The sequence below is a fragment of the Petromyzon marinus genome, chromosome 5, assembly GCF_048934315.1.
Source record: "Petromyzon marinus isolate PM22_M1 ecotype Great Lakes invasive population chromosome 5, UKy_Petmar_22M1.pri1.0, whole genome shotgun sequence".
Classification (NCBI taxonomy): domain Eukaryota; kingdom Metazoa; phylum Chordata; class Hyperoartia; order Petromyzontiformes; family Petromyzontidae; genus Petromyzon; species Petromyzon marinus.
Genome location: NC_133671.1, coordinates 19,698,450 through 19,717,213, shown reverse-complemented (window position 1 = coordinate 19,717,213; position 18,764 = coordinate 19,698,450). Strand labels below are relative to the sequence as shown.

The window sequence follows — 18,764 nt, the reverse complement described above, 5'->3', positions numbered from 1 at the left end:
TATTTTATTTCTGGGACACTATTTTTTTTCCCAGGGGTGTTACTAAACTCCGCGACTGGGGTAACCAATCAATCCGAAATCGGTGGTGCTACTCCGCGATGTCGAAACGCAGCGAGGACGATCGTATGCACCGTAGTGGTGCATCGTGTACAGCTCGTCGAGATGAGTCGATTGCCGAATCGCCGATCATCAACAGACTAAAAATGACTGCATCACGGACATGTGGCATGGCTGATGCAGCTCTCTCTCTCTCTTTCTTTAGGGGCGCCGCAGTAGCGAGATGTTGACTACCTCACCTGGAGTACAGAGGGTCGTGGGTTCGATCCTGATCTTGACGCCTGCTGTATATTTTGAGTTTGCGTCTCTCTCTCTCTCATCATCATCACGGTGGCTAGGAGATGTTAACTACCTCGCCTGGTATGCAGGAGATCGTGGGCTCGATCCGGCCCTGACGCCTGCTGCTGTATATTTTGAGTTTGCGTGTTTCTCTCTCTCATCATCATCACGGTGGCTATGAGATGTTAACTACCTCGCCTGGTGTACAAGGAGGTCGTGGGTTCGATACCTTCCACATTCATAAACACGCGTTTAGAGCATTTGGCTACCATACATTTCCACGTTATAAGCCACTTCGTTGGGCTATCGTTTGTGGCCAGGTCGCTTCTGAAAAAAAGAGCTATATGGCTCAGTGGGCCTTACCTGGTAAATAAATAAATAAATTTCGTTTTCTTTGGTTCTTTCGGTAAAGTCACGTAGAATGAGAATAAAATAATAAATTGATAAAATAAAATAACACATAACGAAATTCTCACTGTCCTCCAGACAGTCTCGTCCCTTCACCCGATGAAGGCCGCTTGTGTTGTGGCCGAAACGTCGTGAGAATTGTATTGTGTTATTTTATTTTATCAACTTATTATTTTATTCTCATTCTACGTGACTTTACCGAAAGAACCAAAGAAGATGAATCCTTGCAGTCACGAAAGCTTTAAATCGAAAAATATTTCGTGGACATGTACATTTTTGCCCCCGTGAGACTTGGCAAACTCTGGGCTAAAGCCCTTCCAGTTGGTTTGAGAGACATCGTTGAGTGGGGAGAGCGTCACGCACGTGAAGTGCACGTCAATCCCAGAGGGGGTCTAGATCGGCGAGACACCGACTGGAAAAACCTTGGCGGGGAAGAGGGGATGGGGGGGGGGCCCAATAAACTGAGATAGGAACCCCCAAGTGTCTTAAGGTTACAGAAACATTCGAGCCCTTAACCATGGACAAGTAGCTGCCCAGTGATGCACTGCGATAAATATGGCCGAGTGAGTTACTGTAAGCAGGTAAGCAGCAGCAGTGACAACAACAACACGTGGGAATCAATTGCACGGCCACGTGAGTCTCAAGAGATGGCCAAAACATCTCGGTGGAGGCAGGAGCATCCCGAGAAGCAGACTCGCCCCTAGCTCCTGCCGGCACCCACCCACCTATACCTCCTGCCGCCACCCACCCACTCGCCCCTATCTCCTGCCGCCACCCACCCACCCCTACCCTCTGCTGCCACCCACCCACTCGCCCCTATCTACTGCCGCCACCCACCCACCCCTACCTCTTGCCACCACCCACCCACCCATACCTCCTGTCCCCACCCACCCACCCTTCCCTCCTGCCCCCACCCACCCACCCCTACCTCCTGCCCCCACCCACCCACCCCTACCTCCTGCCCCCACCCACCCACCCCTACCCTCTGCCCCCACCCACCCCTACCTCCTGCCCCCACCCACCCACCCCTACCTCCTGCCCCCACCCACCCCTACCTCCTGCCCCCACCCACCCCTACCTCCTGCCCCCACCCACCCACCCCTACCCTCTGCCCCCACCCACCCCTACCTCCTGCCCCCACCCACCCACCCCTACCTCCTGCCCCCACCCACCCCTACCTCCTGCCCCCACCCACCCCTACCTCCTGCCCCCACCCACCCACCCCTACCTCCTGCCGCCACTCCACCCCAATCGCCTTTCACAACACCGCCCCCCAACCCTCAAACTCCACCACAACCCAAAGCCAACCAACCCACCACGTGGCGCCGGGAGGAAGGGGAGAGTTGTCCACGTCGAGAGAGGCGAGGGCCCTACAGAGGAAGGGGCGGCCCTGGTAAGGGAAAGGCGCAGAGCCGAATGAGGAGCAAGAGACGACGGGGCCCGAATAGGATTGAGGAGGGGATGGGTTCCGCAGAGGTTGAATTCCCACGTCGATGTTGTAATGACTCGACGGGGGGGGGGGGGGGGTTCGGCGAGCGAAGTAACGAGAGGATACTTTTTTTGTTCGAATTCCGTCACGGAGTCTTTTTTAGAGAGCCGCAGGTTGGCGACCCCTGATTTAAGGTAACGTAAGAGTAAAATAATCAAATAAGTGCCGCAGACGAGACGGCAAGCCAACTGGTATATATATATTTTAAATATACTACTTGCATGTACAAGTCGTGGGATTATCACGTCAAACCCGAGGAGACGGAATGACGGACGAGTCAAGTTTGTTTTTAGTGCGCGCTGGGTGCATTTATCACACCGCAGCGTCGCGAGAAAGGGTGGCTGGTGGTCTTTAGGGAAGGCCTTCCACATCCAGCAGTGGATTGACCACGGCTGTCGACGACGACGATGGGCTTATCGCAAGATGGGCCCTGACAATGGCAGGCCTCAACAAAGACAATCGGCACGGGGCTCCCTGCCGGCCTCCTCGTGTTGGGGGTTGTGCGTGGCATGCGCTCGCGTTGTTTTGATGAGCATACGCACACATTGGGCGGGTTTACTCTTTCGGCATTGTTCTACCCCTGCTATGATAAAATGAAACGTCAGCGTTTATCTCCAGGAGTTGGGTGGGCGGGCGGGCGGGCGAGGGGGGGAACGTGGATTTATAACCTCACGGACGCCCTCGATTTTTTTTTTAAAGGGATGTGTAAGGGGGGGGGGAACTAGTTTCCAAGAATTTTTCAAAGTTGGACAGCCAATGTCTGTAATTTCTCGAGCGCACGAGACAGCGCAACTGTAAACAGTGAAGTTTTAAAATATAAGTTCCCCCACCACCAACCCCCGCCCCCACTTCCAATTATCCAGCGATGTAACCACCGTGGCTCTCAGCTGTTGTTTACGAGTCGCGGGAGTCGGCAACGGCGGGGCGCGTAAGCAATCCTCGCCGTGGTTTAAAAACACCGCACGATCCGATTGCGAGTGAAAATTTAGCGGCGTCACCTCGTCGTGTCGCGAACGGTGTGTTTTTTATGGGCCTTGCTTGGCACGATCGAGCACCGGGCCACGTGCTTGAAAGGGTTTGCCCGAAAATGTTCTCTCGGGAGACGAACGTACCCGGAGCACGAAAGGACGATTTGAAAACATGAAAAGGGCATTTCACTCCTCATCGCCTTCCCGACCGCTTTATCCAATACCGCACCGATGAAGACGAACGCCTATCGGAGCGACTCGTATAATCCATGCGCGTTGCGCGTGGATTTTTCTTCGCGACTGATTTCATTTCGACGTGATCTGCGGCTCTAACCCACCGCCCCCACCCCCTCTTCAATCGCACTCCTATTGCACTCGGGAGAACGCTTGAGGATTTGTCACGCGATGGATTTGTTTGCGTGCGGTCGTTTCGTTTGCTGGATTGCGACCATCGACTTCATTGAAAAGTAATTTCTCTAGAACCGCTTTGTGTTTGGTCGTCCTCCCTCCCCCGCGCCCCGCACCTCCGATGAGCACGGTTGGTTACGTACGGTGCGAAAGAAGTTCAACTTACATCCTTGTGACACGAAGACGTCTCAATTCAGAAATCTGCAGCGAGCGGTGCACCGCTGTCACAGATCCCAAAGACAAATATCCCCCGTCTAGCCTTAACAGACTTTTGTGGCAAGTGCTGTTAGCGAGCACCTATGAAGGCCGGTACGGCACACGAGGGGGTGAGTGGCCAACACAACGTCCGGCCGCCTTTGTCTCCCCAGTGGCGATGCTCACACATCACACCAGGTACTCATTTGAGGTCGAGTTGACCTAGGGGAGGCCCAGGCCCCCCCCCCGCCCCCACACACATAAACACCACGCAACTTATTCTCATGCTGTACTTGGGTTATAGTTTTATATGCCGTGCGAGAAGTGTTTATCGCATGCCAAAACAAACTCATTTGTTTTCTCCCCTTAAATCGGGAGGTGGAATTTTGCCAAATTCAGCCGAGACGGACCACGCTGCACGGGTCCCTCGAGATATTTTGCGCGATCGTCTGCGACTGATTCGAGGTCCATCTTCGCTGCACCAGAAAAACTAAAACACGCAACTGGATTTTCGAACAAGCGACGTCGCTCTCGGACGTGCCGTGTGGGGGGTGGGGGGGAGACGCAACTGCGACGTGGGGCCCACCCCCAGGTGAGGTGCTGTGAATGGAAGGTGGTGTGGAGGCCGCAGCAAACAGGATGGTCCCACTGAATTCCCGCCGGGTACTCTCCGACGGCTGGACCACGACCACCAGGCCAACCTCGCACAGACACAGCAGGGGGGGTGGGGGGGGAGTCGCCAGCCAGTCCTCTCCGTACAGGAGAGGCTCTTAATAATAAACAAGGGCCGAACACGTCGCAGTCCTCCATTTCATTTTGAAACAAGTTTATTTGGACAAGTTCGGAAGCATCAGTTAAAGTTTAACGCTAGACGCGCGCGAGCACACACACACACCATCTCTGCGCGCGAGTGGACTCCCCTTGGGATGCTTAGCCCGAGGCCAGGCGCTCTTCTTTCTCCCAGCTTTCCCAATATTCCCCGCGCCAATTCAAATTACGTCGTTGCACCATTGCACGCGCCGGATTATTGTTCAACACATTCCGCACCCCCGCACCCCTCACCGCGATGAAGAGAGCACTGCTTCTCCTAGTCGGGAACTTGGTGTGTGCCTAACCCAGTATATCCCCTCGGTGGTGCAGCGGTTTGAGCACCGTCCTACGGACCCAGCTTCCAGAGTTCGATCCTAGGCCATGGCTCGCGTCAGCGGCGACTGGATATCTGAACTGGTTTCTTTTAGCCTCCCCTAGGTCGAGTCGGCCTTAAACGAGTACCTGGCACAGTGTGTAATCGTCGGCACTGGGGAGGTGGGGGAAAAGTGGCTCGGCGTGGTGCCGGCAAACAACCCCCACTCGTGCCCTTTTCCGACCTTAACGGGTGCTCGCTAACAGCACTCGCCCCAGCAATATGGGGGAGGGAATAGTATATTTTATCCCATGTAACACCGACAGCAATTTATTTCAACTTGATTCGGTGCTCCATACATCACGGTGCAGCGACTTCCAATGCGTGGAACGGGCGAGAACCCGTGATGGTGGGTTCCGCAGTGATGGGGAGCATGGGGGTAATAATACAGACAGGGTCAAAGGTTAACAAGGTCAGTTCCAAGCCAACGCACGCATCAGGGGATTGCACTGGGAGGAGGGAGGGGGGGGGTCTGGCGGCTTCGGTCACTACACCAGCAACGCTGACGTTCCCCCGCCGGTTGAACTTCGGGGGCTCCTCCAGGTTAAACTTCGTTGGCGCGCGGAGTTCGGTTTGACGGCGACGGCTCGGTCGCTCGAGGTCGCAGGCGTTTAATTTCGCGCGCGCACTCACTTGGGGCCTCTCGGGAAACTATCCGCCAGACGAGGCACGCAGGAAGGTTCCTGACGGTGCCGACGGGCGCTCGGGATGGGATAAGAGTGCGGCACGATAGCAACATCCTGAGCTTGTTAGGCTGAACATGGGTCAGACTGTTGGGATGTTTCCTCAAAGAGACGTGCACGGGAAAGGAAAAAAAGCAATCAGAGTTGGTACCCTCGAAACACCCACAGTGCAAAGAATTTAAATTGTTGAAAAATTCCCCCCCCAAAAAAACTGTGAAAAGTCCAAAAGTGTGCAAACGCCCCTTTGTAGGCAGTGCATTCGACCTGACGTGAAGTTCAAGTGGTCAACTGGACAAATGCTGTCGATGCCACCAACGCCACCACCACCTTCACATCTCGATTTCCTCTCTCTGCTACATCCAGCATGAGGCCCCTCCCCGTGATGAATCCAAGGAAACCGTCTCGCCTTCAACGCGCCAAACAGGCCATGCTCCCCGTTACAATTATTCGACAGCTCGGCTCTCTCGACGCGCGTCGAATCGTCGGCCGGCGAGTTCACGTGACCCCCCCCCCCCCCCCCCCGTGCAGCAGCTACTCAAAGAGGGGCGCACCGCACGGGCCCCCAACGGCTGACGATCAAAGTCTCGATTGCAGCAACCACGGACCCCCCCCCCCCCCCCCGAATCGTTGACAATTCACAGAATTGCGACAGCGAGAGAAGGGGGCGCGTGAATCGTTGCATGCGTCCTAGCGACAAAACGCGACCGACGGGAGTTAAAATGGCATTCGTTCAAAAAAAGACAAGCCACAAACTTTATTCCACCAAATGCAGGCGACTAGATCCGCACGTTCATTTCTATTTATTTACAAGGGCAATCAGAATAGCCGGTTAACGGGTCACCAGCGATTGAACAAAGGAGAAACTGTCACAAACTTTGTTCCTTTAAAATTCATTTCGTAACAAAAAAAATAACTGTTAAGACAAGTTGAACCTTTTTTTCTTTAACGAAAGGGATACTACTTATTTACAAGAAAGAAAACTCATCGGCAGATGTCCGCCAACGTAATGTGGTAATATGGCTTCTAGGAGGCCAGATGTGGTAACGGGAAGCCTGGTGGTGCCTCGCACGTGTTCCTCTCCGTACAGCTTGTGGGGTGGGGGGGAACAACAGGACAGGTCTCTCGGAAGACCATCCCGGAGACAGGTCGATCGTACGACGCTGCTAGCGTTATCCCTTTTCCTTAAATTTACCAGCCCTGTAGCGCGAACAAATAACCTCGGCCTGCTTTATTTAACGGAGAAGCAAAACCAAAAAATTAATTCCGCGGCACATTAACGCTGCGGATATTAATTCGGTTTGTTGCCCTTCCCCCGCACCTCCGATTAGTACGGGTTGGCTACGCAAGAAGTTCAACATACGGACATACGCCACACCTGGCCTCGCTGCGTGGCATTAAAAACAAAACGGCCGTGTGGGGGGGGGTGCAAAAAAAACACAACACCGTTTGGCGAAAAAGTTCAACTCTTGTGACGATTTAATGAACGAAACGGCGATACGCCGTCATGTTTTGTGCAGTGGCTTGCGGCGTTGTGCCGTTGTTGTTGTTCTCAGCTGGGCGAGGGCGAAGGGAGCTCCTTCTCAGCGGCCAGCATCGCCTTCACTCGCGCCATGATATCCTGCAGCACACGCGCGCGGGAAGAGGAGCCATCACCACCACCACCCCCACGGTCTCAAAACACGAGCACCCCCATCTCCCCCCACCCCACCTCACCCTCCCCACCCCGCGCCACCCCCACCCCCTAGCAGACAAACGTTGAGCAAAGCTCCACCACATCCTGTGCTGTCAGACTGGACGTTTAACAATCGATGATGGGTCATTTATTTATTCTGGAAAGCGTCGCCGAGTCTAAAAGCTCGTCTTCAGCAGGTTCCCTGCACTGGGAGATTTGGCCAACTGCGTTTGGAGAGCGATTCAACCGGGCCAACCCGAGTTCGATTCCTGCACACGGCTAACATCAGTGGCGAATCAAATGTGAAACATTCCGAGGGGCCCTCCTCCGCCAACCTGCAACGAACGGAGCGGTGAAGTATCGTTGTTCAAACAATCCCCACGACGAACCCAGTATGGGGGAGGCATTCATGCAGCAGTCGATTGATAAAGAGCTGACAAAATTACTTGCTCGTGGGAGGAAAACCAAAGCACCTGGAGAAAACCCAAGCAAGAGAGGAGACAACACTTAGTGGCCCGCACGGATGGGTTCACGAAGCCCTTTGCTGTAGTGCCATCTACTGGCCAGCTTGCAGCCTAAGTCACGGTTACCCTGCTCACACGAGCATGGCGTACTCATCATCCGACAGAGGGGACGGGGTGGGGGGCGATTCATTTCACGGAACAATGATTGGCGGCTTCTCACGAATTTGGGGGGAGGGGGGATCAAAAGCTGAACGAGCCTGCCAAGTGGGATCTGAACTTGTGACCCTCCGATCGCGATCCACGTCTTCCGTAACCTCGCGCGCCAATCGGCCCCCGCCCTCAACACACGCTCGCGCGTTACACGAGAACCGGCGGCGCTCGCGAAGGGCTTTGTTGAGCTCCACAACATCCGCAGTGGTGGTGGTGGTGGCGGCGTGCCAAAAATATGTTTAACGCCCGGACGGGCTCTCTCGTCCAACTCCGTCAAAGTAAGCGACTCGACGACAGATTGGCCGACGGGTCGGCTCGGAATCCCCGCGCCCGAGAGCGCGATTCCCACCTGAGTGATTTTGACTTGAACCGCGGAGAGAGTCGGAGAGGCGGTGCCGTCCTTCTCCGGAACCAGAGGCCTGTTAACGAAGCGAGCGAGTGAGTTAGCGAACGTACCAAAAAAAAGAAAAGATAAAAAAAAGAAATGGGGCAAAGCTTTAGTGAAGTGCTCGGTTAAAATTAAATGACCCTTGATTAATGACCGTGGCGTGCACATGCCTTCAAGCCGCAAGCTAATAAACCACATACAAAAGTGTTGCAGCGCATCCCCCAAGCGATTCGCAGTCAACACAGATACGCGATGCTTGAAAACCGCAGCACAGCGGCGACGCGCGAGCCCCCCCACATCTCTCTCCCCGTCGCTCTCTCCCTCTAAACTCGCGCTCTCTTTCTCCGCCTCTGTGTGCGTCTCGGTTTGTCTTGCACCCGTGCGTGTCTCCGCGCACCACTTGTCATATCGCTCTGCAAGTCCGCTCGTGTCTCGCTTTGTGACGCTCTTGTCGCGGCACGTACCTCTGTCACTCTCCATGTCGTTCCAGATCCATGTCTATGTCGCTCTCAGACAGGCATTCCCCACCCCCGCTGTCCTTCTGCCTGTCTGTGTGTGTGCGTGTCTCTCTCCAATATCTATCACCGTGTCTGTCTCTCGACATATCTGAGCTTCTCTCTCGGTATATGTTGCTCTCTTTGTCTCTCTCTCCACGTCTTATTTCTGTATTCCTCTCTCCCTCTGTCTCTTTCCATATCTCCGCATCCCTACCTAAACCCATCTCTCTCCAAGTCGGTTTTAGTACAGGTCCCCACTTCTGGACGAGACGTCTCTAACCGTGCTATCCCAACCCATTACCACTACCACCCCACAACCACATCAACAACACCTCCATCGCCGTCACTTTCACCACCACAACCACCATTACCACCACCAGCTCCACAACTATCACCACCCATCATCACCACCGCGCCACTGCCACCATCACAACCATCACCACCACCGCCAAACATCACCACCACCCATCATGGCCACCGCCACCATTACCACCAAATCAATAACGCCAACTCCACTGCCTCCATCAGCTGGCGACGTACGTGGCGTGCCCGTGCGTGCGCGTGGTGGTGGTGGTGGCGGCGACGGCGGAGGAGTTGCTCGCGTCGCTGGGCTGGGACGCGTCGGGCTCCACCGAGTGCGAGTGGTCGCGCTTCTTCTTCCTCGAGGAGGAGGTGGAAGAGGAGGAGGGCTCCGCCCCCCCGCCGGCGTTGGGCGCGTGCGAGGGCCGCGCGTGGCGCTTCGGGTGAGGCTGGGGATGCTTCTTCCTGCGGTGGACGTCGTCCTCCCCCTCCGCCCTGGGCGACCTCTTCCGCTTGTGCTCCTTGGGCGACCTGGCAGGCGGCGTGGAGGGCGGTTGGGGGGTGGTGGGGGGTGGTGGGGTGGTGGGGGGAGCGAGCGGACACGCGGGTGACGCGTCTCTTCCGAGCCCGCGAGCGCAAAAGCCACACACCAGGGCTCCCAGACACACACCAGGGCTTCCAGACACACACACACACACCGCGCTCCCAGACACACACCAGGGCTCCCAGACACACACACACACCAGGGCTCCCAGACACACACACACACACCGGGTTCCCAGACACACACCAGGGCTCCCAGACACACACACACACCAGGGCTTCCAGACACACACACACACACACCAGGGCTTCCAGACACACACACACACCGCGCTCCCAGACACACACCAGGGCTTCCAGACACACACACACACACCGCGCTCCCAGACACACACCAGGGCTCCCAGACACACACACACACCAGGGCTTCCAGACACACACACACACCAGGGCTTCCAGACACACACACACACACACCAGGGCTCCCAGACACACACACACACACCAGGGCTCCCAGACACACACACACACACCAGGGCTCCCAGACACACACACACACCAGGGCTCCCAGACACACACACACACCAGGGCTTCCAGACACACACACACACCAGGGCTTCCAGACACACACACACACACACCAGGGCTCCCAGACACACACACACACACCAGGGCTCCCAGACACACACACACACACCAGGGCTCCCAGACACACACACACACCAGGGCTCCCAGACACACACACACACCAGGGCTTCCAGACACACACACACACACACCGCGCTCCCAGACACACACCAGGGCTCCCAGACACACACACACACCAGGGCTTCCAGACACACACACACACACACCAGGGCTTCCAGACACACACACCAGGGCTTCCAGACACACACACACACACCAGGGCTTCCAGACACACACACACACCAGGGCTCCCAGACACACACACACCAGGGCTCCCAGACACACCCACACACCAGGGCTCCCAGACACACACACACCAGGGCTCCCAGACACACACACACTAGGAATCCCAGACACACACATACACCACGGCTCCCAGACACACACACACACCGGGCTCCCAGACACACACACACACCGGGCTCCCAAACACACACACACACACCAAGGCTCCCAGACACACACACACCGGGCTCCCAGACACACACACACCGGGCTCTCAGACACACACACACCAGGGCTCCCAGACACACACACACACGGCTCCCAGACACACACACACACACCGAGCTCCCAGACACACACACACACCGGGCTCCCAGACACACACACACACACCGGGCTCCCAGACACACACACACACGGCTCCCAGACACACACACACACACCGGGCTCCCAGACACACACACACACACGGCTCCCAGACACACACACACCGGGCTCCCAGACACACACACACACACCAGGGCTCCCACACACACACACAACGGGCTCTCAGACACAGACACACACCTGGGCTCCAAATATAAAGATGCCCCATACAGCCTTAACAGACTATAGGAGCAAGTGCTGTTAGCGATCACCTATGAAGGCCGGCATGGCACAAGAGGGGGTGGCCAGCATCACGCCCAACCGCCTTTGTCTCCCTCGTGGCGATATTTACACACCGCACTAGGTACTCATTTGAGGCCGAGGCAACCCAGGGGAGGGCCAAGCCCAGTTCAAATATTCCCCACTGTTATTGGTAGTGAGCGGATATCGAGAGGGTGGAGAGAGGTGGAGACCGGGGAGATGGGGGGAGAGAGTGGAGAAAGTGGGGAAGGAGAGACAGAGCAGTTGGGAGAGAGAGAGTGGAGACAGAGAGATAGGGGAGATGGATAATGGCTGCCCCACCTCCGCGTGCTCCGGACGGGGCTGGTGGACACGCGGTAGGCACTCGGCAGGGTGTCCTCCTTCCGCTGCTCCACGGACCGCGACCGGGACCTGCGGCCGACAACAGAGATTTGCCAAATCAAGAGGCTCGAGAGAACCACGCCGCACCCGAGAGGGCGTTTCACTTGCGGAGATGGAGCCAAGAAACCAGGCACGAGACGGAGAGGGACCGCTGCGTCTCAAGACCGCGACGGACGGCGGAGGCTTGCGGAGGGCCTTCATCCAGCAGCAGAATTTACCGTGGCCGACGATGACGAGACGTGGAACGTTTAATCGTTTTGTTGTTTAAAAGTGACTCTTCACACCCACAAAACACATTTGTCTAATTACGTGGGTAGGAAGCAATGATTTCCGACTGGCCCAATTTAACACGCAACAGCCGCGACAACAACAACAGCGGCAGCAGCTAAGTGATGGCGATGTAACCACAGCGCTTATACCAGACTAGCTGCACTTTGAGGCTGCTATGTGAAATCTCGAAGGCTTGCCACATGGCAGGCGGTCACGGGGACACGGTCCCAGGTGGAATGGATTACCTGACCGAGATGACTGGCAGATGCCCGGCACTCCGGCCAATGTTGCGAGCGTCGCTTCTAAGCCTAACCCCCCCCCCCCCCCCCACCGCATACGACACGCACGTTCAAACCAACTAAAATAAAATAAACTTTTTATTTCACCAGGTAAGATCCACTGAGCTATACAGTTATTTTTCAGAAGCGACCTGGCTATCACAAATTATAGCTCAACGAAGTGGCTTATATCACACGACCACAGGGAGAGAGAGACACGCAAACTCCAAATATACAGGCCTAGTCAATACCGGGATCGAAAAACCACGACCTCTTTTTGTACACCAGGCGAGGTAGTTAACATCTCGCCAAAGCGGCACCCCCCACCCCCCTTCAGCTCTTGACTCTGCTTACCGTGAGCGCCGCGCTGACTTGTACGCGCTGGGCAGCGGCTGCTTGGAGCGCGAGCTCGAGCGCGGGCGGGAGCGCGAGCGGGGAGCCGAGCGCGAGCGGGACCTCCGCTCGCGCTTTGACCTCTTCGCCTTCTTCTTGTCGCGCGAGCTCTTCTTCTTGCGCGCCCCCCCCTTGTCCCTCGGGGCGCCGCGCTCGTGACGCGGCGAGCGGCTCCTCTCGCGTGACCTCCTCCTCTTCCTCTCCTCCTCATCCTCTTCTTTCTCCTTCTTCTTCTCCTTCCCCGAGTGCCGCGCCTTCTTTGATTCCGGAGGTTCGTCCGGCGCAGGGGATGGTGCCGGTGGTACCGGCGCCGCCGTCGCCGCCGCCGTTGTTGCCGCCGTTGCCGCCGCGGCCGCCGCGGCCGCCGCGACCGCCGCTGCAGCCGCCGCGGCCGCCGCCGCAGCCGCCAGTGCCGATGCCGCCGGTGTGACCAACACCGGCGGCACCTCTCCCGCTGCCACCGTCTCCATCTGGTGAAGAAGAGAGCGCTGAGGTTTGGTGTGGCGAGGGTCAAGTGCTGCTAAACCTTCTCAGCGCCAGAAGTTCCTTCCCACAAGGCGTCTATAATGAGTCGCCCCCCTCGCGCCTGGGTAAGCAATTCAACGGGCCGTCACGATGCGATGGATGGCAACGATGGTGACCACGATGACAATGGTAATGACGATTATGATGCCGACAATGGTAACGACGATAATCACAATGACTACGTCAACGACGAGTAAGATGACGACGGCGACAAAAACGTCAGTGACAGCGACGCCACGCGCACGCACCTTGGCGGAGCCGCCCGCGTCCCCGGGGTGCCGCAGCTTCTGGAGGAAGAGCTCAGCCTTGCGTCTCCTCTCGGCCTGGAGCATTCGCTCGCGCTCGTCCCGCGCCGACGCAGCCGGCGCCGCCACCAACGCCGCCAGCAGGAGGCCCTGCTGGCGCTCGCGCTCCGCCTGCGCCTGCCGCTCCTTCGACTCCTTGGCGGCCTGCGCAAGTTTCTCACGCGCCGCTGCCGACAGACGGTCCTCCAGGCGCTGCTTGGCTGGGCGTGGGGGGGGATGGGGCGGAGGAGGCGGTGGAGGGAAGGCAAAGCGGAGGAGTTTTTTTTTAGGCCCCAATTACATTTTTTTGTGCCCAATTATTTTTGAATCGCGCTATCAGCTTCGTGTCACGGCATGAAGTCGTTTCCCTTCGAAGACTGCAGCTATCAGTGTACCGTTGCGTGTCTGAACCAATCCTTCCCCTCCCCCCGCACCCACCACCTCCCACTAACTCCCTACGACCACAAGCCAAATGATTCCGGGTCCTGAATTTATTCCATAATCGATTATTGTTTTATTTAACACCGATAAACACGTGCAGCGTCCTAATTGGTTGCAGGGGGTCATGTGAACCAGTCGCACACGATACACACGAAATGGACACTCACAGGGCTCCACACGCGTGATTCGCCGTGTGTGCCGCAAGTTTAAGAATCAACTGTAATCAATCGATGAACCTTGGCATGTTTATATGGCAAACCAAATGTGCCATGTGACAGGAAAATAGACAGGAGGCTCACATCAGTCACAGAGTGCTTAAACTGAACAAATATGTTGCTCCGGTTGATCCCAAATCCATGTGATCGCCTCAACAGTACAGTAGTTGCCATATCTTTACAACAGTTGGCAGAGTTTTATTAATGTTGATTGGCGTGGCTCTGCTGTCATCCACTCTGTGGGTGGGAGTCTTCTGCGCAGGACCAGGGAAGTGTAATCAGTGAGCACAGTCCATTCTCTACTACAAATGTTTGTTTTGTTCATTAGCAAACTAAATTTTCCTAACTTAAACATCATTTATGCATAGATTAGCGTTTTTTGGCATCGGGATACACGGAAAATTGATATTTTTGGATTATCCACGATTTTGAATGAATTTGCGGCCCTCCTCTCTGTCATTAGCGTGGATAATCATGTACACAAAACGTGACGATTTCATTACTAGTTCAGCACACCGGTGTGTTGGAAGAGTAAAACCCACAACCTTTACAAATCGAGTACCTTTGACGCGTCTCCAGCAATTACAAACAGCCTCATCAGGCAACAGTCAGAGTTGCGTACATCCGCTACAAAGCTATCGTGAAACAAAGGATGGTGAGCGTGCTACGTCTGCACACCGCCGCCAGCCCCCCGTCCTGCCAGATTTCTCGACAATATCAATCACTCGACGTGGCCATCTGTGACGGCACGAGTCCCGGTGGCCTGCCTGAGTCCGGTTACAGAACCAGACACCCTGCCCCTCCTCCATCGCTCACACCAGGTGCCACAGAACACACGTGGTCAGCACCCCCACCACTCTTTTTTTTTCAAATAATCTGAAATCAGGCCGAAGATTATCGTATTCTTCAGCAAATAGAAAAAAAGTTTCGGCTGCAGTTGGCCCGATCAACGCTGCGCGAGTTTTTCCCACTGGAAATTCAATCGCATGCGACCTCTCTCTCCATGCTGACCGTCAAGGAAAGTTAGCGGGGGGCTTGGGCAGGATAGGTCACAGGCTGGAAGGGACGATGGCCGGTGGCGGTGCAGGAGCTGGACGGATCGGTGCAGTGCCGAGACCGTGAGAAGTGGAAGCAAGGCGAGGGCACATCCAGTCATGGATAGATCATTACTGCTGCTCTGCTGGTGCTGTTGCTGTTCATGATAACAATGATGAATCAGCAACGTCTATGCAAATTGTGAGGCTCCCAGACGTTATCCGTTACAAGCACAAACCTTGTGCAGGAAACCACAGTCCACGATAACCAAATGACCAACTCTGTTCCCTTCTCTAAGTCATCGCTTGCCACGGTGGCGAGATGAAAACTACCTCGCCTAATGTACAAGAGGTCGTGGGTTCAATCCTGACCCTGACACCTGCGTATTTGCAGGTTGCGTCTTCTCCTCGTGGTCGCGTGCATTTTTCTCCGGCAACTTCACATCGACATCACGCGTTTTTGGAGTATTTGGCCGCTATAAATTTCCACGTGATGATAAGCCACTCGATTGAGCTATCCCTTTACGATGGCCAAGTTGCTTCTGAAAAAAAGAGCTATACAGCTCAGCGGGCCCTTACCTGGTAAAAAAAAAAACAAATAGTAAAATAGTCAAAATACAAAATATCAACTCCAACGAGCCGCAGCACGAGCTATCCATCGTAAGGAGGTAGCGGCTTCGCGTATGAACGGCAACGGGAGCCCCCCCGCGTCAACAGGCAAACACAAGCCGCGTAAGTCAACGCCTTTAGCCACCCCTCGATTCGCCACCCCCCCCCACCCCCGCTCTGTATGTCTAGGAGGGCTTTTCATGCTTCTCGATGAAGGCGCTAATGTTTTCCTTCAAACGCGTCCGGTCATCGGGCACCCCCCACCCCCGTTTGGCAAAACAAAACAAAGCAACGCCAACAGGGCAAGTGGAGATGCTGGCCAACGTATCTGCTCTCCAAAATCCTTTTGGAGAGACAGAGAGACACACGACGACGGGGGGGGGGGGGGGGGGGGGGTTGGGATGCACACTTTTGTGCTGCACACGTCCTGCTGCACACGTCCTCCCGAAGAGAAAAACGCAGCCTAATAGGACGCCCACAGCACATTCGGAGCTCGGCGGAAGATGAATCCGTATGAAAGGGAAAGCTCATCAGTCAAGTCCCCTGTGGGCTCTATCAATAAAAAATTGACAAAGGGAACACCCCCCCCCCCCCGCCCTTAATATTAAGTCAAAACGCACCGTGCATTTAAAAACGCAGCGAGGTGGTCCGAGTGCAGTGGGAAGTGGCAAATAAATGATTAACGGCATCACGTTAGAACGCAGCATCCCACACGCCTGCGGAGCGGCACAACAAAGGCAGCGGAGGACGGTGATATTGACGGTGCGGCTGCGCGAGTGCGTGTGCGTGCGCGTTCGTCAGTGTCTGTAGGGAGTGGTGGCGGTGGTGCGCACAGGCATAGATATTCAAATGCAAGCAACAGAAACATGTAATAACCGACGTGAACATTTGCCTCGCATCCGATCCAATTTCAGAACACTTTCATCTCGCGAGAAAGGCGACGTTTTGCACCTTGCAAATACTTCGTTTATCTAGTCCACGCCGCAGAGAAGTGGCCCGATGTTATTTTGAACGTTCAGAAAAATTAGTATTGTCCCGCGGGGACGATAAAAGTGGCAGTCGCCGCCCCCCCCAGACCATCACGCTTGTACGTACGTATGAACGTTGAACTTCGATCGCACCATACCGTAGCCAAGAAACATCTAAAGGCCTCTATCTGTTTGGTCAGGCTTTCGAGCAGCCTTGAGTTTGGCTCCACGCTGACTTGGCGTGTTATAAATGTCATAATTGTTATTATTAAGAGGGTGGTGAGGGGGAGACGTCTTGACACTGAACAGAACACAAGCGGTGTTGAACTTCTTTCACACCGCGCTAATCGGAGTGGAGGACTCCTCAACGAGACAGCGTAAGAACACCAAAATCCAGGATAAGGACACAAACAGGACGTGTGTGTGTGTGTGTCAGCTCTTCAATCGAAGGATGAAGAGCAGCCTAATAGGACGCCCACGGCTCAACGAAGGAGCATTTCTTCTCAAATATGGCCATCACCAGCAGAACGCCATGGTACTAGAATTGTAAGTGTTATGAGTTTACTCTCCAACACACCGGTGTGCTGAAGTAGTCACTAATTAACACGTAATGTTTACATGACGAACCTTACTCATTGGCTGTGTGGAGGCGATTGGCGGCTTTAGCGACACACTTTATATTTACGTGATCTAACCCTCCAAAAAAACCTTAATGAAGGAGTGGGGGGGGGGGGGGAAGCAGTGGAATTCTGGGTATCCCTCCACCTTCTGAGGCGTAGGAGACGCATCCAGGGGTCCCGGAAGATGCATTCATCCCGGCTGACGATGACATCATCGTCATCTTTGGAGGTCGACAATTCCGCCGCTAAAAATTACAGACGTAGTGTTCTTGCTTGCTTGAGGCTCTATAGACGTGCGATTAAAGCCACACGTTTCTCGAGGCGCGCTTGGCCTCGTCTGCAACTCGCTGCGAGAAGAGCGAGGCTGATGGGTGGGGGTGGGGGGGAGGTACGTGGAAGGGCGACGATGGCTCGGGCGGGCGCGCACTTAAAAGCCCCGCCCTCAAAAGCTTTATCCTTAGCTCGTTCCGCGACCCCGTAGGGTCCTGCCGAACGTTACAAATACCACTGCGGCCGGTGGCAGGCAGTGCAGGAAGAAGAGAAAATCACACGCGGACCTGCCTCTCGAGGACGCAAGAATGTCCAACCCACACGCACGATCGAGCGGCAACATCGCAAGAGCCAAGCGGAGCACCCATATGAGCGCAGGAGCCTTTGGCGTGATCCCCTACGTACACGCGGGCGAGCCTTTTTCTCCGCGCAAACTGGTTTCAAAAAACCCGCACAAAGCCCAAACGGGCTCATTCGTGGAATCGGCCAAACATTCCAATGCAGCAGGAGCCCCTCCTGAAATACGACTCGGGCGAGCCTCTCCTGGGTAAACAAACGCTCACAGCTATAATCACTGACGACAATCTGCGAGCAATGAGCAAGCGCGCATCAACAGCTGACCTCGTGACCTCCTCGGCCGTGCACGCCTTTCTATTTATTTGCATTACAAATATTTTGTTTGGTGGGAGAAAAAAAAAATAACCTCATTAGTGCGAGGTACTTGGTGGTGCTAATGGCGCAGAGAGTGAACAGTGTGTGCCCGCGTGCCCGCATATGATGAGGATGATGTTACCGCGCTCGCACGGGCCGGGATATTTCTTCAGGACCTCAACAAAACGACTTGGGGGGTGGGGGCCATTACATTTGTTGGCATCGTTGACGATTGCAAAATTACGCGGCGAACGCTAAAGAAGGACTTTCACTTATTTGCCGACTCCCAGTGAACGCACTCAAGAAGGAGAAGCGTTTCTCGCTCATTTTTCTCTGAACTACAATTTTAGGTCAGGTAACGGGGGGTAGGCGGGGGGGGGCTGCCAAAAGGATTAATTGCGAAGAAGAAGCTGCCGTCGCCGCAGCGTTTTAGAGATTCTTCTTTTGACGAAGAAATGAGAAAAAAAACACCAATATGCGATTTCAGGGTTGAATACACAGTCCCACATAAGCGTTTATTTTTAGCCAACACTAACTCACTC

The 18,764-nt window shown here is 55.1% G+C and overlaps 1 protein-coding gene across 2 annotated transcripts in view; it reads right to left on the bottom strand.

Moving 5' to 3' along the window:
• Positions 1–4,609: 4,609 nt before the first annotated feature.
• The window catches only part of SFSWAP (splicing factor SWAP), a 54,383-nt gene continuing 40,228 nt past the window's right edge, over positions 4,610–18,764 (bottom strand). For both annotated transcript variants that reach the window (XM_032947308.2, XM_032947309.2), the window contains 6 exons: positions 13,379–13,635; positions 12,567–13,075; positions 11,605–11,694; positions 9,442–9,732; positions 8,366–8,435; positions 4,610–7,288 (listed from right to left, as the gene is read on the bottom strand). In XM_032947308.2, coding sequence (XP_032803199.2) covers positions 7,220–7,288; positions 8,366–8,435; positions 9,442–9,732; positions 11,605–11,694; positions 12,567–13,075; positions 13,379–13,635 — 1,286 coding nt within the window. In that variant the 3' untranslated portion in view covers positions 4,610–7,219. The remainder of the gene's footprint in view (positions 7,289–8,365; positions 8,436–9,441; positions 9,733–11,604; positions 11,695–12,566; positions 13,076–13,378; positions 13,636–18,764) is intronic.